Source organism: Pristiophorus japonicus, chromosome 7, assembly GCF_044704955.1.
Source record: "Pristiophorus japonicus isolate sPriJap1 chromosome 7, sPriJap1.hap1, whole genome shotgun sequence".
NCBI classification, from domain to species: domain Eukaryota; kingdom Metazoa; phylum Chordata; class Chondrichthyes; family Pristiophoridae; genus Pristiophorus; species Pristiophorus japonicus.
In genome coordinates, this window is record NC_091983.1 from 140,055,416 (window position 1) to 140,078,271 (window position 22,856).

Sequence of the window (22,856 nt, forward strand, 5' to 3'; positions counted from 1 at the left end):
TGCCCCTGTACTCAAATCCCCTCGCTATGAAGGCCAACATGCCATTTGCTTTCTTAACCGCCTGCTGTACCTGCATGCCAACCTTCAATGACTGATGTACCATGACACCCAGGTCTCGTTGCACCTCCCCTTTTCCTAATCTTTCACCATTCAGATAATAGTCTGTCTCTCTGTTTTTACCACCAAAGTGGATAACCTCACATTTATTCACATTATACTTCATCTGCCATGCATTTGCCCACTCACCTAACCTATCCAAGTCGCTCTGCAGCCTCATAGCATCCTCCTCGCAGCTCACACTGCCACCCAACTTAGTGTCATCCGCAAATTTGGAGATACTACATTTAATCCCCTCGTCTAAATCATTAATATACAGTGTAAACAGCTGGGGCCCCAGCACAGAACCTTGCGGTACCCCACTAGTCACTGCCTGCCATTCTGAAAAGTCCCCATTTACTCCTACTCTTTGCTTCCTGTCTGACAACCAGTTCTCAATCCATGTCAGCACACTACCCCCAATTCCATGTGCTTTAACTTTGCACATTAATCTCTTGTGTGGGACCTTGTCGAAAGCCTTCTGAAAGTCCAAATATACCACATCAACTGGTTCTCCCTTGTCCACTCTACTGGAAACATCCTCAAAAAATTCCAGAAGATTTGTCAAGCATGATTTCCCTTTCACAAATCCATGCTGACTTGGACCTATCATATCACCTCTTTCCAAATGCACTGCTATGACATCCTTAATAATTGATTCCATCATTTTACCCACTACCGATGTCAGGCTGACCGGTCTATAATTCCCTGTTATCTCTCTCCCTCCTTTTTTAAAAAGTGGGGTTACATTGGCTACCCTCCACTCCATAGGAACTGATCCAGAGTCAATGGAATGTTGGAAAATGACTGTCAATGCATCCACTATTTCCAAGGCCACCTCCTTAAGTACTCTGGGATGCAGTCCATCAGGCCCTGGGGATTTATCGGCCTTAAATCCCATCAATTTCCCCAACACAATTTCCCGACTAATAAGGACTTCCCTCAGTTCCTCCTCCTTACCAGACCCTCCGACCCCTTTTATATCCGGAAGGTTGTTTGTGTCCTCCTCAGTGAACACCGAACCAAAGTACTTGTTCAAATGGTCCGCCATTTCTTTGTTCCCCGTTATGACTTCCCTTGATTCTGACTGCAGGGGACCTACGTTTGTCTTTACTAACCTTTTTCTCTTTACATATCTATAGAAACTTTTGCAATCCGTCTTAATGTTCCCTGCAAGCTTCTTCTTGTACTCCATTTTCCCTGCCCTAATCAAACCCTTTGTCCTCCTCTGCTGAGTTCTAAATTTCTCCCAGTCCCCGGGTTCGCTGCTATTTCTGGCCAATTTGTATGCCACTTCCTTGGCTTTAATACTATCCCTGATTTCCCTTGATAGCCACGGTTGAGCCACCTTCCCTTTTTTATTTTTACGCCAGACAGGAATGTACAATTGTTGTAGTTCATCCATGCAGTCTCTAAATGTCTGCCATTGCCCATCCACAGTCAACCCCTTCAGTATCATTCGCCAATCTATCCTAGCCAATTCACGCCTCATTCCTTCAAAGTTACCCTTCTTTAAGTTCTGGACCATGGTCTCTGAATTAACTGTTTCATTCTCCATCCTAATGCAGAATTCCACCATATTATGGTCACTCTTCCTCAAGGGGTCTCGCACAACGAGATTGCTAATTAATCCTCTCTCATTACACAACACCCAGTCTAAGATGGCCTCCCCCCTAGTTGGTTCCTCAACATATTGGTCTAGAAAACCATCCCTTATGCATTCCAGGAAATCCTCCTCCACCGTATTGCTTCCAGTTTGGTTAACCCAATCTATGTGCATATTAAAGTCACCCATTATAACTGCTGCACCTTTATTGCACGCACCCCTAATTTCATGTTTGATGCCCTCCCCAACATCACTACTACTGTTTGGAGGTCCGTACACAACTCCCACTAACGTTTTTTGCCCTTTGGTATTCTGCAGCTCTACCCATGTAGATTCCACATCATCCAAGCTACTATCCTTCCGAACTATTGCCTTAATTTCCTCCTTAACCAGCAATGCTACCCCACCTCCTTTTCCTTTTATTCTATCTTTCCTGAATGTTGAATACCCCTGGATGTTGAGTTCCCAGCCCTGATCATCCTGGAGCCACGTCTCCGTAATCCCAATCACATCATATTTGTTAACATCTATTTGCACAGTTAATTCATCCCCCTTATTGCGGATACTCCTTGCATTAAGAACAAAGCCTTCAGGCTTGTTTTTTTAACACTCTTTGTCGTTTTAGAATTTTGCTGTACAGTGGCCCTTTTTGTTCTTTGCCTTGGGTTTCTCTGCCCTCCACTTTTCCTCATCTCCTTTCTGTCTTTTGCTTTTGCCTCCTTTTTGTTTCCCTCTGTCTCCCTGCATTGGTTCCCATCCCCCTGCCATATTAGTTTAAATCCTCCCCAACAGCACTAGCAAACACTCCCTCTAGGACATTTCTGGGGATAGGCTATCGACCAATATCCACTATATCCACTGATACCCACAGCTACCTTGACTACACTTCCTCCAACCCTGCTTCCTGTAAGGACATTATTCCATTCTCCCATTTTCTCTGTCTCCATCACATTTTCTCTGACGATGCCACCTTCCATACTAGTGCTTTCACTATATCTTCCTTTTGCCTCAACCGAAGATTTCCCACCACCATGGTTGACAGGGCCCTCAACCGTGACTGTGCCATTTCTTGCACTTCTGCTCTCAACCCTTCCTCTCCCTCCCAGAAGTACAATAGGCTTGACATTGTCCTCAACTTCCAGCCCACCAGCCTCTATATTGAACAGTTCATCCTCCACCATTTCCTCCACCTCCATTATGATCCCACCACCAAAAACATCTTCTGGGCACCGCACTTTAGGAAGGATGTGAAGGCCCTAGAGAGGGTGAAGAAAAGATTTATGAGAATGATTACAGGGATGAGGAACTTCAGTTACGTGGATAGACTGGATAAGCTGGTGTTGTTCTCCTTAGAGCAGAGAAGCTTAAGAGGAGATTTGATAGAGGTATTCAAAATCATGAGGGTTCTGGACAGAGTAGATAGAGAGAAACTGTTCCCTTTGTCATAGGGGTCGAGAACCAGAGGACACATATTTAAGGTGATTGTCAAAAGCACCAAAGGCGACATAAGAAAAAACCTTTTTACGCAGCGAGTGGTTAGGGTCTGGAATTCACTGTTCGGGAGGGTGGTGGAGGCAGACTCAATCACAGCTTTCAAAAGGGAGTTGGATAAGTACCTGAAAGAAAGAAATTTGCCGGGCTACGGGAAAGGGCGGAGGAGTTGGACCAGCTGAGGTGCTCTTGCAAAGAGCCGGCATGGGTTCAACGGGCTGAATGGCCTTCTTCCGTGCTGTAACCATTCTACGATTCTATGATTAATGATTCTATGATTCTATGATTCTATAATAAGTCAAGTTCTTCTTTAAGTGATTAAAACGGTATAAGATATTTGTCCTGTCTGCTATTTTAATGGAAGCAGTAAACCATTTATTTAGGAATTATTCAAACTGTTAAACTTTTGTCCACTATTACCGGCAACAGGAAATTTTAGCCCCATGTTTTAAAATGTTTTAAACAGAAAATATTTCAAATACATAGTAAGTCGATCAACCTCTAAAAGAGGAGAAAGACCGGTTAATGTATTGGATTTACATGGGCAGAGTGGGGCTCAAGGAATTTCCAGACCATAGAATATGACAGCACAGGAGGTAATCTATTGGTTCATCATCCTGGCTCCAGTTTTGCGAAAGAGCTAACAATTTAATTCCATTACCTTGCCCTATTCCCATCCCTTTTACTGTTTATTTCCAAATGTTTATCCACTTCACTTTTAAATTCTTCCATCATTGTTTCTGGTAGATAATTTCAATGTTCTTTGTAAAAAAAAAACCCTCCTTAGCTTCCCTCCATTTTTTTGGTAATAGTCTTAAACTTATGCCCTCTATTTACCAAATCAGCGGTCATTGGAAATTGTTTTTCCTATTTACCAAACAAGATCTCCTGTTAACTGTTAAGTCCTGACTCTAATGTACTGACTTACATGAGACACATGCTGAAGTTAAGGTTACTCAGGACCTGTACCTTTAATTCCAGCTCTCCAGTGCTGCACTTGCCTGAGACCTCCCTTTATACACCAAGGTGGGACAGGTATGGAGTGTCTCCTGCAAGTGCACCCCTGGTGGTAAGGTATGCTTATTGTTACAGGTCATATCCAGTTACAGTCATGTATAGCATGGTAAGATACATTTATATACAGTAATATGAGATACATGACATTAACCATTTCTTTTTAATTAAAAGAACTCCAATTTCTCTAATGAGTCCTTGAAAGTAAATCTTCTTATTACTGATCTCTCCTTAGTAAATCTCTTCTGCGAGACAATGGGCAGAATTGTAGGACATCAATTTATAATGAAAGCAATTAATTTAGAATGGGACCTGGGAGTAACAATAGGCACATCACTTTCAGTGGCTAGGCAGTATGCTAAAGCAAATAAAAGAGTTAATAAAAGAGTTAACCTGATGGCTTGCATCCTAGGGTTTTAAGAGAAGTAGTGGCAGGGATTGTGGATGCATTGGTTGTAATTTACTAAAATTCCCTGGATTCTCGGGAGGTCTCAGCAGATTGGAAAACTGCAAATGTGACACCCCTATTTAAAAAAGGAGGCAGACAAAAAGCAAGAAACTATAGACCAGTTAGCCTAACATCCGTGGTTGGGAAAATGTTGGAGTCCATTATTAAAGATGCAGTAGCAGGACATTTGGAAAAGCAAAATTCAGTCAGGCAGAGTCAGCATGGATTTATGAAGGGGAAGTCATGTTTGACAAATTTGTTGGAATTCTTTGAGGATGTAACGAACAGGGTAGATAAAGGGGAATCAGTGGATGTGGTGTATTTGGACATCCAGAGGGCATTTGACAAGGTGCCACATAAAAGGTTACTGCACAAGATAAAAGTTCACGGGGTTGGATAGAGGATTGGCCAACTAACAGAAAACAGAGAGTTGGAATAAATGGTTTATTCTCTGGTTAGCAACCAGTAACTAGTGGGGTGCCGCAGGGATCAATGCTGGGACCCCACAATCTTTACAATCTCTATTAACGACTTGGAAGAAGGGACTGAGTGTAACGTAGCCAAGTTTGCTGACAATGCAAAGATGGGAGGAAAAGCAATGTGTGATGAGGACACAAAAAATCCGCAAAAGGACATAGACAGGCTAAGTGAGTGGGCAAAAATTTGGCAGATGGAGTATAATGTTGGAAAGTGTGAGGTCATGCACTTTGGCAGAAAAAAAATCAAAGGGCAAGTTATTATTTAAATGGAGAAAGATTGCAAAGTGCCACAGTACTGTAGGACCTGGGGGTACTTGTGCATGAAACACAAAAAGATAGTATGCAGGTACAGAAAGTGATCAGGAAGGCCAATTGTATCTTGGCCTTTATTTCAAAGGGGGTGGAGTATAAAAGCAGGGAAGTCTTGCTATAGCTATACAGGGTATTGGTGAGACCACACCTGGGATATTGCGTGCAGTTTTGGTTTCCATATTTATGAAAGGATATACTTGCTTTGGAGGCAGTTCAGAGCAGGTTCACTAAGTTGATTCTGGAGATGAGGGGGTTGACTTATGAGGAAAGGTTGAGTAGATTGGGCTTCTACTCATTGGAATTCAGAAGAATGAGAGGTAATCTTATCGAAACGTATAAGATTGTGATGGGCCTTGATAAGGTGGATGCAGAGAGGATGTTTCCACTGATAGGGGAGACTAGAACTAGGGGGCATAATCTTAGAATAAGGGGCCACCCATTTAAAACTGATAGGAGGAGAAATTTCTTTTCTCAGAGGGTTGTAAATCTGTGGAATTCGCTGCCTCAGAGAGCTGTGGAAGCTGGGACATTGAATAAATTTAAGACAGAAATAGACAGTTTCTTAAATGATAAAGGGATAAGGGGTTATGGGGAGCGGGCAGGGTGGTGGAGCTGAGTCCATGATCAGATCAGCCATGATCTTATTGAATGGTGGAGCAGGCTCGAGGGGCCATATGGCCTACTCCTGTTCCTATTTCTTATGTTCTTATGTTCTTATGTTAGGTTCTGTAGGAAGAAAAGTAGAATATAACTCCATAGAATTTTTGCTAGGCTTTACAATGCACTAGTCAGACTACACTTGTTGTACTAGGATAAATTAGCTCTCTTGTGCTTCCAACAGGGAGCTGTGCTCAAAGGAAATATAGGTTTGAGACTGGGTTACTGTCAGTTTTTCCAATTCCAACAGAGCACGTCAGTCCTGTAAGAAATTTAATGATCTGACGAAGAAAGACAAGGTAAATCATGACACATGCTTTTGCCAAGGCATGTCTGGGCTTTCTGAATGTAATATAGCTAGCACATTAGCACAGAGCAACTGAAAGCTGGTAATTCTCAGGCCAGGACTTTGCCAAGACTATCCCTTTAATATTTCCCAGCCCATCTTGAGGAAAAGAACTAATTCAACATACAATTCTGCTTTGCCCAGTTAGTCATTCTTCATCATTATGTATAGTAATCCAATCTTACACTAAAGTCCTACAATTTATAACCTCTGTCTGCACCACGTTCTCCTAGTTGCCGATCTCCCAACCCATTGGAGTTGAATTCCTTGTCCCCTTCTACAAATCCCCCAACAGTCTCATCGCTCACCATTACTGCAAACCTTCCAGTTATACTTGCTGATGCATGCACTCTGCTCTTCTGATTCTGCTCTTTTTTTTATCCCTCACCCTTCGCTCCACTTTCAATCCTAGAGCCTGTGGCCATCTTGTCCCACATTCTGGAATGCTGTCTCTAAAAGCCTCATCTGCTACCAATCTTCCCCCCTTTCAAAAGCCACATCATTGACATGTATCTCATTGACCTCATCATGATCACATCTCTTATACCTGCTCTTACTATTGTTCAGTGTCCAGTTTCACCTCCGTGAAGTCTTTATATTACATTACAGGAGTTAGTTAAATGCAAGTTGCTGTTTTTGTTGCTGTGGACAGTGTGCGTCCTTGTCCAACATCCAAACAATAATTTTAATTCTCCTCGTGTTAGATACATGTCAGAGGATGTTGCAGGACTAATATTAGTACAGTGGAGGGTGTCTGCAGGAATAACTGAATAACTGAAGGTGATTGTTGAGCTAGGGTGACCATGGAGGGATTTGAAGTTGACGATGAGAACCTTAAAGTCAATGGCCCCGATATTGGTGGCCTTACCACCCACTGCCGCCGACTGCTGCTGAGTTTTGCCTCCGGTCTCTCCTCTGTGCCAGTTTCCACTTGGGCTGGAGTGGGCGGGAGGGGAGTACCGCTGGGAACCGCCCGCTTTCAGCTGCCGACGGCCAAGTAGCGTAAGTGACCTCCCGCCCGCCGAGCTGCCAGATTGGTGCGGGTGGGAATCGGCGGGAGTTGGCGCCAGCAGGGGAAAGGACCGCTGCGTGGAGGCAGGTCTAACCCCAATGGTAAGTACAAAGACCTGCAATAAAAGGTTAGTGAACATCTTTTTTTTTTAATTCACAGCGACATATCTGGATGGGGTCCCCTGAAGGTGTTTAGGTGTCTTTTTTTCTTTCTAATGATTTTTATTTTCAGGTCTTCCATTCTCCCTGGGCCCAACTCCATCCTTGGCGGCACTTGGGTGGCAAGAGCCTTTGCTGCCGAGATTGAGAGCTCCCGCCCGCTGCTGTTCCAGATTGACGGCATAAGCTGTTATTTTGCCGCCGGGCGGTACTGCCATCACTTTTAGTGGAATCTGTCTGGCAAAGTACTGCCTGGTCTCTCGGTGTCCATCGGCAGTCCTTTGGGACAGAGGCAGCGGATGTATCTCGAAGGGGATGGGAGTATAGGCTTTGGTGTGACTGAGGATTCGATCTATGACATTGTGGATATACTTTGGAAAATGGAGGCACACATACATTTTCCAACAAGATTCAATGGTGGGAATCTTGACTAACGTTTCCCCGCTGTAGCCAATTGTAGCAGTCCTCCACCAGTGCTCCAGCTGAGGTCAAGTAACTCCTCACAGATCAGGACTGAACCTGACTGCATAGCTCAGTTCCATATTTACCTACTAAGCCAGCAGGGCAGTCTGTTTTCCAGCATTTATGAGGCATGATAAAATTAGAAACTGAAACTTTTTTTTTCTTTTTATCATTGCTATGTAAGAACGCAAGAGAGAATGAAACAAAAAAATCCTTCAGCCAGCCAACCTGACAAAAGGTCATCGACCTGAAATGTTAACTCTGTTTCTCTCTCCACAGATGCTGCCTGACCTGCTGAGTATTTCCAGCAGTTTCTGTTTTTAATTCAGCCAACCAATCTCATTCTCTCCACAGTCTATGTACAATTTTCCCAATTGTGAATTTTATCCAATCTTCTCAAACTCTTGAGAGAAGTGACTAGCCATTAACAAAACTCGCTTTCTCTCCCTTACCTCAAGGAACTCTGGATATTAATCTAACATTACCACCTACATTATTCAGCTCTGACCAATTACATTCTACAGATGTTTCCATGCTCCCAACAGCACAGGAGCCATCATGTTCTGCAGTAAATATGATCATGGATTTTGCACATTTCTGTATTGTTGAACAATTAGGGGGCTGAATGAACAGCTTAGTAATAAATGAGAAGTACATATTTATCACATTAAAACAAGTCATCAGCACAAAATCAAGACAACGGTGCATCTTTGGTTATTAATACGTCTGAATTGTTGCCAAGTGGTTTATCGTAGGTTTGATTTTAAAAAATGTATCATTTTTATCAGCCTTGAGCCTGCTCCACCATTCAATAAGATCATGGCTAATCTGATCTTGGACTCAAAAATAATTATTGCTAATGATGCTACAAACTAAATATTTGTTGCAGGTTTGAAGGTAATTCTCAGCCAAAAAGAATTCTTCTTCTCAACTATTCTAAATCAAACAGGCTATAAACTATATTCTAATCTTTAATGTCAATGTCCAACCAATTGTTTCCTGTCTGTTATCCATAAACCTTGACTCCCTTGTTAAAAGTGTTAACCGTATCCATCAGCACAGAAGTGAGCATCTTACCAATGTTATTACTGATTTAGTTGATCATTTACTGTACCTTTGATATTTGATTTTCTTTTGGGTTCTTCATCTTCACTCTCTGACAAACCATCTTCCACCCTTGGAATAACCAAAGGTCCATCAAACCCTTCCTTCTCCTCTGGACATGACCATGAAGTCAGCATGAGGCAGAGATGACCATGACTGTTGAGTTCTCTATTTCTTGGCATCACGCCTAAAAGATCCTTAGAAACAGACAGTTCACCTGGAGAACTTCAGTTATCATTCAAAAGAACTCATACTTAATCTTTGAGTATTCCTAATGTTCAACTCATTCCAAAATGTACTATTGAAAAGAAACAAAATCCGCTTTTACATGCTAAGTTTGAAAGTGTACTGGTGGAGTTTTGTTGCTTTGAAGTTTTAATTCTGTTTTCGTGAGCACTGACATTCAAATTACCTCGGGTAGTTGTGCTTGTGGTTTTATTGCTTCAAAAATAATCTCTCTTTGATTCTTCAAGTTCCTTGTTAAAGATCATGGCCAGAATGCACACATTAGTATTGAAAGTTCAAGTATTTATAGATGAATTCACCCAATGCAGATTAGTCACACTTTCCAAAAAAAGCAAACTTTTTGATCTGCCCCATGGAACATGTAGCATGTCCAATATGAACGCATGCTCTGGATTTTCTGAGATACTGCCTTTGTACTTCCCAGGTTAGAGCAAAATTTGTTCTGTTCAGCAGTTAGGCCTCCTCCATCAATAAACTCGAACTATGAACTGCTGCTGGTACCTTTCCAGAAACTGCAAAAGCAAATTAATAGTAATAATTAGTTGTTTTGTTGTTACCACCGCTTTACCAAATTGCTTCACTTGACAGCAGCAAGGACATAATCCCAACAGTTGATGAAGGAACTGGTAAAGTAACAGTAAATAGCAATGTTTTTCAAGTTAAGTTTGTAAAATCACAATTAACATCTTACCCAGATGAACACAAACACAAACTCTACATGGTTACAAAGTTCTCTGTGTTATCGATAATTCTTTGCCTGCCTCTTACCCTATTTGAAGATAAAGGAATAATAATTGATTATAGGAACATCCATTTAGACTTTTTACCAACTTGCATTTTAAGGGCTGATTTTCCAAATGTGCACTTCCAGTGCTGAGCCTTGCCCACTACGTGCATATATTGGGAAACATACTCCCCATTAATAGAGAGAAAATCAAAGGGAGAATGCCACAATTTCCTGATATGTTCTTCAGGTGGGCAAAGTTTATCTCAGAATAATTTCAGAAAGTTTACCCTTTAATGCTTAATGGGTAACTTCTAAAACATTCATCTTAATGCCTAATGTTCTTCTCTTCCCCACCTCTTAAAAGTGCTGATTCTTGCTGCGTATGGACACCAGCTGTACTTCAGTCCCTCACCCAAGTGACCAATCTTCACGTGTAACTTAGAGAGTGAATCTTAGTACCGTGGAGGGCATTATAGCCAAACACAATCCTATCCTCCAGTTGCTTTCCATGAGTACCTCGAGCAGGAGTCACTGGATAATAATAATCAGGAGCAGGAACCTGTGTTGATTTGTACTGGCCCTAACCCAGGTGTGCCATGGCTAATTATAATATTCCAAATGTTGACCTAGCTCAGATCAGGCAACTCAACCCACTCAGCCATTGGGAGAGTTTACCTCAAGTTATATGTCAATTATAGGTCTCACTTAATGTTTTTCAAAGCACTGGAACATTCTTACTTGCTGTTCTAGCAGTTGTTACTAAAAATTATTGTTGCCAACTGGCTGGGTGTGTCAGTACAGCGGGACCTGGGAGTACTTGTGCAAGAAACACAAAAGGATAGTATGCAGGTACAGCAAGTGATCAGGAAGGCCAATGGTATCTTGGCCTTTATTGCAAAGGGGATGGAGTATAAAAGCAGGGAAGTTTTGCTACAGCTATATAAGGTATTGGTGAGGCCACACCTGGAATACTGCGTGCAGTTTTGGTTTCCATATTTACGAAAGGATATACTTGCTTTGGAGGCAGGTCAGAGAAGGTTCACTAGGTTGAGTCCTGAGATGAGGGGGTTGACTTATGAGGAAAGATTGAGTAGGTTGGGCCTCTACTCATTGGAGTTCAGAAGAATGAGAGGTGATCTTATCGAAATGTATAAGATTATGAGGGGGCTTGACAAGGTGGATGCAGAGAGGATGTTTCCACTGATGGGGGAGACTAGAACCAGAGGGCATGATCTTAGAATAAGGGGCCGCCCATTTAAAACTGAGATGAGGAGAAATTTCTTCTCTCAGAGCGTTGTAAATCTGTGGAATTTGCTGCCTCGGATAGCTGTGGAAGCTGAGACATTGAATAAATTTAAGACAGAAATAGACAGTTTCTTGAGCGATAAGGGGTTATGGGGAGCGGGCGGGGAAGTGGAGCTGAGTCCATGATCAGATCAGCCATAAACTTATTGAATGGCGGAGAGGGCTCAAGGGGTCGTATGGCCTATTCCTGCTCCTATTTTTTATGTTCTTATGTTCTTATGTTCCTTGATTTCGAGGGACTGCCTATGATGATGATGATGATGATGAATTGGTCTTGAACAGTGTTTTACCACCCGTTCTTACAAGACATCCATATAAGCTGCAGTTACTCTGAGGGATTTGAACTGGCATTAATCAGAACTCATTGTACAAGTCTTCACCATAAAGTTCAGGATTAAATTATCACTGTTGTTATGTAGACAAACACCAAGGTCCCACATAAAACAATGACATGAATGACCGGTTAATCTGTTTTTGGTAGTGTTGGTTGAGGGGGTAATTTTAATGAGAATGACAGGAGGCCCCACTGCTCATTGTCAAATAGTCCATGGGATCTTTAATATTCACCTGAACAAGCATACAGGGCTGGAATTTAGTGTCTCCTTCAAAGGACGGCACCTCCAACAATGCAGCATGACCTCAATATTGAAATGAATGATATGCTTAGGTCCAGAGTACCACTTGAATCTTCTGACTCAGAGAGGAAGGTGCTACCAGCTGAGCTAAGCTGACACCCAGATCAGATAGATGGAATAAAGTATCCTCTGCTTCTAGTTACTTCAAATTCTCTGTGCAAAAGCTGTTTCATATTTAACTTTTTGCACTAATTTTCTTCAATCATTTCTGGCTCTAATAATAATTGGAAATGCTTAGCTCTGGGGTAGAAATTCATGTGGGCCTGTTTTTCGGCCGAGAATCAGTGCAGTGCCAGCAACCCTTCATTAGCCCTTTCTTCCCATGTGTAGGTGAGAGGGTCAGTTTTTAAAAACTTATCCACTTGGTTGAGAAGTACTGTCCTATCACAAGTGAAGTTGATAAGTGTGACTGTTAACCGGTGTTCAAGATGACATTATCAGAGGATACTGGAATGTTTCAAATTCAAAAGTAAGTTAATTCACAAAGAATTAAGGGGCGAAATTCAGTTTAGACCACCACCTGTTACCACGTGTGGGAGGCAGCTAATGTGTAGCAAATGCCTACCTGCGACGGTAAACTGCGTCCACGCCCCGGCTAAAATTGAGTTGACTCTTTGGCAGAGGCACCAAGAGGCAATGCTGCGCCAGCTAACGCCACTCACGTGGTGACGTCATCCAGCGTACAATGCCTCATGGACGCCTCTATCGCGATATTTGCTTTGTACGGCTGCCGTACTGGCAGGCGGCTGTACAGCCTGAAAAAAATGGGGGTTAAACAGTGGAACTCGGGCGGAATCAGCCAGAGAACAAGGTACGTTATTTATTTATTTATTTCTCAATTTTCTCATTAGTTGTAACAGTGGGGAAGTTTGTGTGTGGGTTGGAAAAGTTTGAGGGTTTTTTCTTTCTTCCCCTTTCTTCCCGTTTTCCAGCTAGCATGGCGGCAGCCTCTCGATGCGAAATTCTGTCGGCCTCCTGAGTTCCCGCCTGAGGATGAGTGTGCAACGTCACCTTTTAGCGCTGCTCTCTCATCTTTGAACGTAAAAACTGAATGTGGCAGTTGGAGCCTGCACCTAACGCTTGCCGGAAAAATCAGCACTCAGGCAGTGACACGGCCTCAAAAACCACGGTACCAAATTTCAACCCCTAAGTTCATAACTGTTGCACCAGTGGTACAAATTTTAGAAAACATTACTTTCTGTCAGTAGGAAAAAGTAACAAGTAGTTGTTTTAGTCCTCAGTTGAAAAATATAATTCCAAAGTAAATACTAATACAGTCATTCCTTCTGGTGCATTAAAATCCTTGGACTGTGAACTTGGAAATTCACAGAGCATATCTGTTCATGGTGTTACGTAACCTTATTACAGTCTGCTTGGCGTGTAGTTTCAATATATTCATCAATCAGCTTGATCTAACATTAGCCACTTGAGAGTGAGGTTATTTTGCAGATGTTAATGTTTATTCAATTGATGCAATTAATAACCAAGTCATATTCTTTTTCTACTCCACCAACACTAATAGTTTTACATTAAAGCATTACATTTATAAGACCAGTGGGTATTAAGTTCCAATAGCAATTTGGAGCAAACAACATGTTTCACTATTTGTGGCAAATCTAGCTGATGTGTGTTTACAAAATGTTAGAAAAGGAGAGTGGTTCCATATTCTTGCCAAAGTTCCAGAAACCAAATAAAAAATATTGATGTCAGGTTAGTTTTTTCCCTTCCCTAATCTTTCCACAGTCACTTTCTTCCATACATAAGGGAAAGAAAAAATTTGCATTCATATAACGCCTTACCACATCTCCCAGAAATATCCCCAAATCCTTAGTGAGAAGCAGTATTGCCAACCAGGTTGCAAACACTCCCATTGCTTGGTGTCATTCAATGAAATACATACTAATACAGAAATCAGCCAAGGTGTCAAACCCTCCTGTTAAAATTGATGGGGAGCGGTGGGGAGTAATTTCGACTTTTGATTATAGTGTGAAATGGGTGATATCGATTCAGCCGCCCATTTTCATTTCCATTGAAGTCATCTCACAAGAGATGTATAACAGGTGTCTGAATCAATATCACTCTTTTTACACTATCACCAAAAGTCAAAATTATCCCCATTGGGACCTGCAATCTAGGACTGTGGGACACTATGAAATGTCCCCTCGCTCGTAGCAGTCCGGAAAGGGATTGACACCTCCTTCAGATTCACTGTCGCAGTCTCAATACTGGGGCCTTCCCGCTCCCCCTGATCCTCCTGCTCATCTTCTTCCTGATCTTCCTGTGGAAGTTCTGCATTAAAGACTTCATCCTGGTCAGGCTCCTCCACGTACAATTGTTCTTCTGTGGCAGGGGCTTATGATTCCTCGGGGATGGGCGCAACTTCTGCAAAATATAACAGAGGAGACGATCAGTTAGCAACAGGGGAGGGGGCAGGGTGACATGTGTAGGCTCACACAGCACATGCTCATTGGAAGGACCATGATGAATGAGGACTTACCCTCTCTCTGTTAGTTGGGCACAGATTGTGCAGGGGTTGTTGACCTTCTGGAGCCAAGACCAATCATACCAGCGATCCTCGCTTCCAGGGGTGTCAGTGTGTGCACATTTGCTGAACCTCCTCCAGTTCATGCTCACTCTCTGTTGTGCGCCACCTTCCTCTGCAAAGATGAAAATAGAACTTTTTAAGAGAAGGGGTCTGTTGTGGTGGCACACATAGATGGTCATATTTACAAATGTAATTCCAGTGCATAAATGAAAACATTACTTACACAAACTATTTGGCCAAGGTCCTGCCATTTCTTTTTGCACTGCCTGCCAGTCCTCGGGTGGTCACCACTGCAGAGAAATGATCTCCAATTTTGTCCCAACATTTTTTCATTTCTTTTGGCTTTAGTTTAACTGGACCTTTGTTCTGAAGCTCGTGCCATCTGCTCTCAATGATAGAAACCAGAGCCTCAGTTTCATCTGGTAGAAAATTCCTGGTCTTTGCCCCATGATCCATATTGCAGCTCCGCTTTTTCTACTCACAAGCAGCTCCAAAAGTGCGCGGGCACACCCATCACGTGGAAACCGGGGATGGTTTTTTTTGGTGCCATTTGGCACGGGATAGGAGCGGCGGGGGTGGGGGGGAGGGCGTTCGGCCCAGGATAGCAGTGGCACCGGCACCTGGGGCAGGGGCCCTTTTGGCCCGGGATGGTAGCAGCACCGGGAGGCCATTCGGCTTAGGATAGGAGCAGCACCAAGACTCTACAGTTGCTTATGTCTTATTGCACCTTGTATGTTTCACTTACCAGCCTAAGCCCTTCAGTGCGTCCCTCATTACCCTGGCTACCTCAGTTTTTTGCGCAGACCTTAAGCTCCACCCACAGAGCTTAAGGACAATCTGTGCTGCTCCAAATTCAAAGTTTATTCCAGAAAAACTTGAAACATTTTTTTGGCGCAGTCGGCCACAAAAAAATTAGACGTACCTCTTCAACTGTGCCAAAAATCGGCCATGTGGAAAATTGAGCCCAATATACTTATCATCAGGTGATGTCGCAATATATGACTCACCAACAGCTGTGAAAACAATAAACACACACATATTTCCTGTTGACACATTTTCTTGCATACCAACAAGGGAGAAACATCAATAATCATTCTCAGGAAGGGGAATTTCCTTTCATATTTATGCTGTTCCCAAACCATTTAGTTCTCTTGGTGACTGTATCTGAGGTGCATATTGTGTTCCCTTTCCTCCTATGACAGCCTGACTTGAACATTGACTGGGTCATCCATAGTGAGTTACAGTCCACTAGATTTATTTCACAATCTAAAACCCCTAAGTGGCAAAACCATAAATGATATATGAAAGTATCTCCAATGGCTGGTCAAAGCTTTTGGGAGGGAGCGTAGAAGTGTGCTCAAGGAAGTTGATAGTGTTCATTATGCACACATTTTTAAAGATGTTAACAAAGTGCCCTGGCTTCCTGAAAATTGAAACAAAAACACCAACATGGAATTTCTCACTGGCCTAAATTAATAGCAATGTTCAGGAAGAAAATGAATACACTACAACTTTTAATGCATTTATATACTGTGGTTTGTCAAATTTATCTTGATGTAAATATCAAAAGACAAATATCTTTACTTGAGCACTCTCTATACTTTTTGTACAAAAGATTAAAATGTTATCCATTAAAGAAAGGGTGGTAGTATATTTGGAAGAGTGATGCTAAAATAAAGTGAGTGGTGGTCTACCATCTAGAAAGTCCTTTAAGGAAATTAAAATGGAAGCAATTAGAGCTGGTCTTGTTTCTGGTTGGGGAGGAGGTCATCTCATACATCTCATTTAACATTAATCCTGGCCTCTTGGACTAGTTCCGATAGTCTAAAGCGATTGGAGAAGAATTTTCCAGATTTTTTTCCCTAAATAGTCAAGAAAATTCATCACCTCACCGCCCGCTGCCACCGACTGCTGCCCACTGCCGCCGATATTCCTCCTGAAGATTCACCCAGTGCCACTTTCGAGGTGGCCTGGAGAGGGCGGGAGGGGAGAGCCGCTGGGAGCCGCCCGCTGATGTCAGCGGACAGCCGAGTGGCGCAACTGACCTCCCGCCCACCGAGATGCCACATTCCTGCGGGCGGGAGTTGGCGCGACTCAGCGGCAGAACAGGGGTGGACCGCTGGCTGAAGGCTGGTCTGTCTCCGACGGTAAGTTTGAAGAACCTGTAAAAAAGATAAGTGACATTTTTTTTTTAATTTTCAGTAGTGACTTACCTGGATGGGGTCTGCTGAAGGTCTTTGGATAGTTTATTTACTTTTTACTGTGGATTTTTTTTTTCGGGCCTTCAACCCTCCATGGGCCCGACTCCATCCTTGGCGGCACTTGAGTGGCAAGAGCCTCTGCCACCGAGAATGAGACCTCCCGCCCGCTGCCACCCAGATTGGCGGTGTACGTCGTCCATTTGCCACCCGCCGACCTTCGAGGGACCTCGGCGATGAATATCCCACCCAAAGTACCGTCCGGTACCTCGGCGGCCATTGGCGGCACTTTAGGCGGCACTTGGGTGGATGGTGGCATTGATGAAAATCGGTCCCAAGGTTTTTATCTGGTTTGTCGCCTCTCCCAGGAGATTACCTGGCTTTCATGTGGTGTGGGGCATGTATATATTGTGATGCACAAGTTGTGTGGGACTGGCTGGATGGATCACTGGGTCTTTTCCTGTCCGTCATTATTTGTATTTTCGTAAATATCATTTATCCCTTCCAAAACCAGCTGTATCTCATAAATGGTCTGAACAGGATCATGGAACATACCGACTATAAGATGGTAAAATAATCTTTTATACAATGTCTCACATGAGATTTGCAAATGTTATATTTCCATCCACTTTGCCGCAATCAGTGTAAGTAGCCTCTTAATATCTACATCATCCACAGCTTTCTACACATTAAAGATGTAACTACGCCCTTCTCAAGAATAAATTCAGTTTCTACAACCTGACTTCATAATTTAGCATTCTGAGTGAAAACCTTAAAATGTTCAACAGAATACTTTTTTCTCAACGAAGTGTGTACTTCAAGAAGCTTCATAGATCTTGCAACACAAGAACAATTCAAATAATTCCAATCTTCAACATAGCAGCAGCTTGTTTTATTTCAATTGTTCGATTCAGCGGAAAGAGCAGCAAACCTGTCCCACCCTCCCTTACCCTCAACGACTATCTGTCCCACCTGTGACAGGGACTGTGGTTCTCGTATGGACTGTTCAGCCACCTATGGACTCATTCTAAGAGTGGAAGCAAGTCTTCCTCGATTCCGAGGGACTGCCTATGATGATGATGAAATGTTATTGAGATCAAGCTCTCATATTGAAATTTTCAAAAGCAAAAGAGAAATAAGAACATAAGAACATAAGAATTAGGAACAGGGGAAGGCCATCTAGCCCCTCGAGCCTGCTCCGCCATTCAATAAGATCATGGCTGATCTGGCTGTGGACTCAGCTCCACTTACCCGCCCACTCCCCGTAACCCTTAATTCCCTTATTGGTTAAAAATCTATCTATCTGTGATTTGAATACATTCAATGAGCTAGCCTCAACTGCTTCCTTGAGCAGAGAATTCCACAGATTCACAACCCTCTGGGAGAAGAAATTCCTTCTCAACTCAGTTTTAAATTGGCTCCCCTGTATTTTGAGGCTGTGCCCCCTAGTTCTAGTCTCCCCGACCAGTGAAAACAACCTCTCTGCTAAACATATATAAATCATGGGTTAGGCCACAGTTAGATTTTAAAGAGATATCTGGGGTGCAGCAAATGTCAGAAAATTGGACAGGTCAGAATGCAATCTTATAATGATTCTTCTTCTATTTCTTTCTGCTATTCACTGCACCCCAGTGATCCAGTGCATTTGGACTATGACCCAGGAAAATGTTACCTATTGTGTCCAGCTTTGGCTGCTTTACTTCAGGAAAATCATAGAATCTTTGAATGGTTACAGCACAGAAGGAGGCCATTCGGCCCGTCGAGCCTGTGCCGGCTCTCTGCAAGAGCACTTCAGCTAGTCCCACTCCACCGCCCTTTCCCCATAGCCCTGCAAATTCTTTCCTTTGGGTACTTAGCCAATTCCCTTTTGAAAGCCATAATTTAATCTGCCTCCACCACCCTTTCAGGCAGTGAATTCCAGATCTTAACCACTCACTGCGCAAAAGGGTTTTTCCTCATATCGTCTTTGGTTCTTCTGCTAATCATCTTAAACCTGTGTCCTCTGGTTCTTGACCTTTCTGCCAATGGGAACAGTTTCTCTCTACTCTGTCTAGACCACTCATGATTTTGAACACCTCTATCAAATCTCCTCTCAATCTTTTCTGCTCTAAGGAGAACAACTCCAGCTTCTCCAGTCTATCCACGTAACTGAAGTCCCTCATCCCTGAAACCATTCTTGTAAATCTTTTCTGCATCCTGTCTAAGGCCTTCACATCCAGAATTGGACACAATGCTCCAGTTGAGGCCGAACCAGTGTTTTATACAGGTTCATCATAACTTCCTTGCTTTTCTACTCTAAGCCTCTATTTATGAAACCCAGGATCCCCTAAGCCTTTTTCACTGCTTTCTCAGCCTGCCCTGCCATCTTCAATGATTTGTGCACATATATTCCCAGATCTCTTTGTTCCTGCACCACTTTAGAATTGTTTATATTGCTTCTCCTCTTTCTTCTTACCAAAATGTATCACTCCACACTTTTCTGCATTAAATTTAATCTGCCACGTGTCCACCCATTCCACCAGCCTGTCTATGTCTTCCTGAAGTCTATCACTATCCTCCTCGCTGTTCACTATACTTCCAAGTTTTGTGTCATCTGCAAATTTTGAAATTGTGCCCTGTACACCCAAATCTAAGTCATTAATATATATCAAAAAAAGCAGTGGTCCTCGTACTGACCCCTGGGGAACACTACTGTGTACCTTCCACCAGTCCCAAAAATAACTGTTCACCACTACGGTCTGTTTCCTGTCACTTAGCCAATTTTGTATCTATGCTGCCACTGTCCTTTTTATTCCATGGGCTTCAACTTTGCTGGCAAGCCTATTATATGGCATTTTATCAACATCTTTTAGAAGTCCATGTACACCCTCAACAATCCTCTCTGTTACCTCATCAAAAAGCTCAATTAAGTTAGTTAAACACAATTTGTTGGCTTTCCTTAATTAATCCATACTTGTCCAAGTGACCGAATTTGAGATCATAATAGCTGAATAAGGATTTGAGCATATTATATTGTGATCCACGTGTACAGTGGAATTTTTTGGACATGTCTGTTAATTTTGTCCCGGATTATCGTTTCCAAAAGCCTTACCACTACTGAGGTTAAACTGACTAGCCTGCAGTTGATGGGTTTATCCTTACACCCGTTTTTGAACAAGGGTGTAACATTTGCAATTCTCCAGTCTTCTGGCACCAGCCCCATATCCAAGGAGGATTGGAAGATTATGGTCAGTACCTCTGCAATTTCTACCTTTACTTCCCTCAGTATCCGAGGATGCAACCGATCGAGTCCTTGCGACTTATCTACTTTCGGTACAGCCAGCCTTTCTAGTACCTCCTCTTTATCGATTTTTATCCCATCCAGTATCTCAACTACCTTCTCTTTCACTATGACTTTTGCAGCATCTTCTTCCTTGTTAAAGATAGATGCAAAGTACTCACTTAGTACCTCAGCCATACCCTCTGCCTCCATGCGTGGGTCTCCATTTTGGTCCCTAATCGGCCCCATCCTACCTCTTGCTACCCATTTACTATTTGAATGCCTATTGAAGACTTTTGGATTCCCTTTTTTGTTAGCTGCCAATCTATTCTCATGCTCCCTCTTTGCCCCTCTTATTTCCTTTTTCACTTCCTCTCTGAAGTTTCTATATTCAGCCTCGGTCTCACTTGTATTCTCAACATGGCATCAGTCATATGCCCCCTTTTCCTGCTCCATCCTACTCTCAATCTCTTTCGTCACCAAGGGAGCTCTGGCTTTGGTTGCCCCACCTTTCCCCCTCGTGGGAATGTACCTCGACTGTACTCGAACCATCTCCTTTTTAAAGGCAGCCCAGTTTTGCCTGCCAATCTTTGATTCCAATTTACCCAGGCTAGATCCATTCTCAACCCAGTGAAATTGACCTTCCTCCAATTAAGTATTTTTACTCGTGAGTGCTTCCTGTCCTTTTCCATGGCTAATCTAAACCTTATGATACTGTGATCATTGTTCCCTAAATGTTCCCCAATGAAACTTGTTCTACTTCACCCACCTCATTCCCCAGAACCAGACCCAGCAATGTCTCCTTCCTCATTGGGCTGGAAATGTACCCATCAAGATAGTTCTCCCGAACACACTTCAGAAATTCTTTCCCCTCGCTGCCTTTTACACTATTACTATCCCAGTCTATATTAGGATAGTTTAAGTCCCATTAATACTACTCTATAGTTCTTGCACCTCTCTGTAATTTCCCTGCAAATTTGATCCTCTATATCCTCCCCACTAGTTGGCGACCTATAGAATACACCTAGTAGTGTAATGTCACCTGTATCTTTATTCACCTCTAATCAAATAGATTCTGTCATTGACTCCTCCAGGGCATTCTCTCTCTCCGGCACTGTAATATTCTCCTTAATCAATACTGCTACGCCACCTCCATTCCTTCCTTCCGTATCTTTCCAGCAATATTTAGAACCCAATCCTGCCCTTGTTTGAACCAGGTCTCCGTTATCACCACAACATCATAATCCCATGTGTCTATTTGCGCCTGCAGCTCACCAACCTTATTTACCACACGTTATAAGATATTAAGGCTATGGAGAGGGGGCAGAAAAGATTCTGCCCGCCCTGAAACTGAATAGAATTAACAGTGGGGCACTTCTTCAGTGACTCCAGTGTAATTCAGCCCTGTCACAAAATCCTGGCTTCACAAAGGCATAATTGCTGATTTACACCCTCCCCCAACCCAAGAAATTTGTGGTCTATGATTCCAGGTACATTTCCGACTATTACAAATGTAATCCTGATCTGGGCCATTCAACATGTAGACATGTGGGCACGTCCCACTGTTTGGTAAAGATAAAGGGACGAAAATTCCTCGAGAAGCCAACCTGGCAATTATGCCAGGGTTGTATTCTGTGATGCCTTCCAGCTCTTCCAATGAGGAATTTGCGGAGTCAGTAAGAAGACACATAATTTGAAGGCATAACGAGGCTGATCTGTTTTGTTTTAACAATTGTGCCCTTTCTTTGGGAGTCCAGGCTGCTTCCCTATAAATGCTGCAAATTTCATTCCGCCAGCTGTCGGGTGCACAGCAGACAGGAAAACGTTTCTGTTGGAGCTGGCTGCCAAAGTTGTGAAGCATCATTCACAGACAAGGGAGATAAAAATAAATGCTCAAAATGTGAAACAAGACAGAAACCGCTGTAAATAAACAGCAAGTCCGACAGCATTTGAAAAGAGAAAAGACAGGTTGACATTGTGAGTAGAGAATCTTTGCCAGAACCATAAAATGTTTACTTATCACAGCATGATAGTCCCTCTGCAAATTTATAGCCTTTTCTTTATGCTGACTTAGACCGATCCTGTCACTGCTTTCCAAATGCACTGCTATTACATCTTTAATAATTGATTCCAGCATTGTCCGCACCACCGATGTCAGGCTAACTGGTCTATAATTCCCTGTTTTCTCTCTCCCTCCTTTTTTAAACAGTGGGGTTACATTAGCTACCCTCCAATCCATAGGAACTGGACCAGAGTCCATGGAATGTTGGAAAATGACCATCAATGCATCCACTATTTCTAGGGCCACTTCCTTAAGTACTCTGGGATGCAGACTATCGGGCCTTGGGGATTTATCGGTCTTCAGTCCCTTCAATTTCCCTAACATCATTTCCTGACTAATAAGGATTTCCCTTAGTTCCCCCTTCTCGCTAGACCCTTGGCCCCCTAGTGGGAGAGTATTCGTGTCTTCCTTAGTGAAGACAGAATCAAAGTATTTGTTCAATTGGTCTGCCATTTCCTTGTTCCCCATTATAAATTCCCTGATTCTGATAGCAAGGCTCTTCACTAATCTTTTTCTCTTCACATATCTATAGAAGCTTTTGCAGTCAGTTTTAATTTCCCTGCAAGCTTACTATCATATTCTATTTTCCCCCTCTGAATTAACCCTTAGTCCTCCTCTGCTGAATTCTAAATTTCTCCCAGTCCTCAGGTTTGCTGCTTTTTCTGGCCAATTTATATGACTCTTCCTTTCCCTT

At 42.8% G+C, this 22,856-nt stretch overlaps 1 protein-coding gene and 1 long non-coding RNA gene across 7 annotated transcripts in view; one reads left to right on the forward strand and one right to left on the reverse strand.

Moving 5' to 3' along the window:
- LOC139267291 (cytosolic carboxypeptidase 2-like) overlaps positions 1-12,750 on the reverse strand; it is a 438,496-nt gene extending 425,746 nt beyond the window's left edge. For 2 of the 3 annotated variants that reach the window (XM_070885365.1, XM_070885363.1), the window contains exons 1-2: positions 12,664-12,750; positions 9,196-9,943 (exon numbers count right to left, since the gene is read on the reverse strand). In XM_070885365.1, coding sequence (XP_070741466.1) covers positions 9,196-9,367 — 172 coding nt within the window. In that variant the 5' untranslated portion in view covers positions 9,368-9,943; positions 12,664-12,750. Of the gene's footprint in view, positions 1-9,195; positions 9,944-12,663 lie in introns of those variants that run through there. The other variant, XM_070885364.1, reaches the window with a different exon arrangement.
- A 73-nt stretch (positions 12,751-12,823) lies between these two features.
- LOC139267292 (uncharacterized) overlaps positions 12,824-22,856 on the forward strand; it is a 28,766-nt gene continuing 18,733 nt past the window's right edge. For all 4 annotated transcript variants that reach the window (XR_011593876.1, XR_011593879.1, XR_011593877.1 and 1 more), the window contains exons 1-2: positions 12,824-12,909; positions 13,031-13,227. This is a non-coding gene — a long non-coding RNA (uncharacterized lncRNA). The remainder of the gene's footprint in view (positions 12,910-13,030; positions 13,228-22,856) is intronic.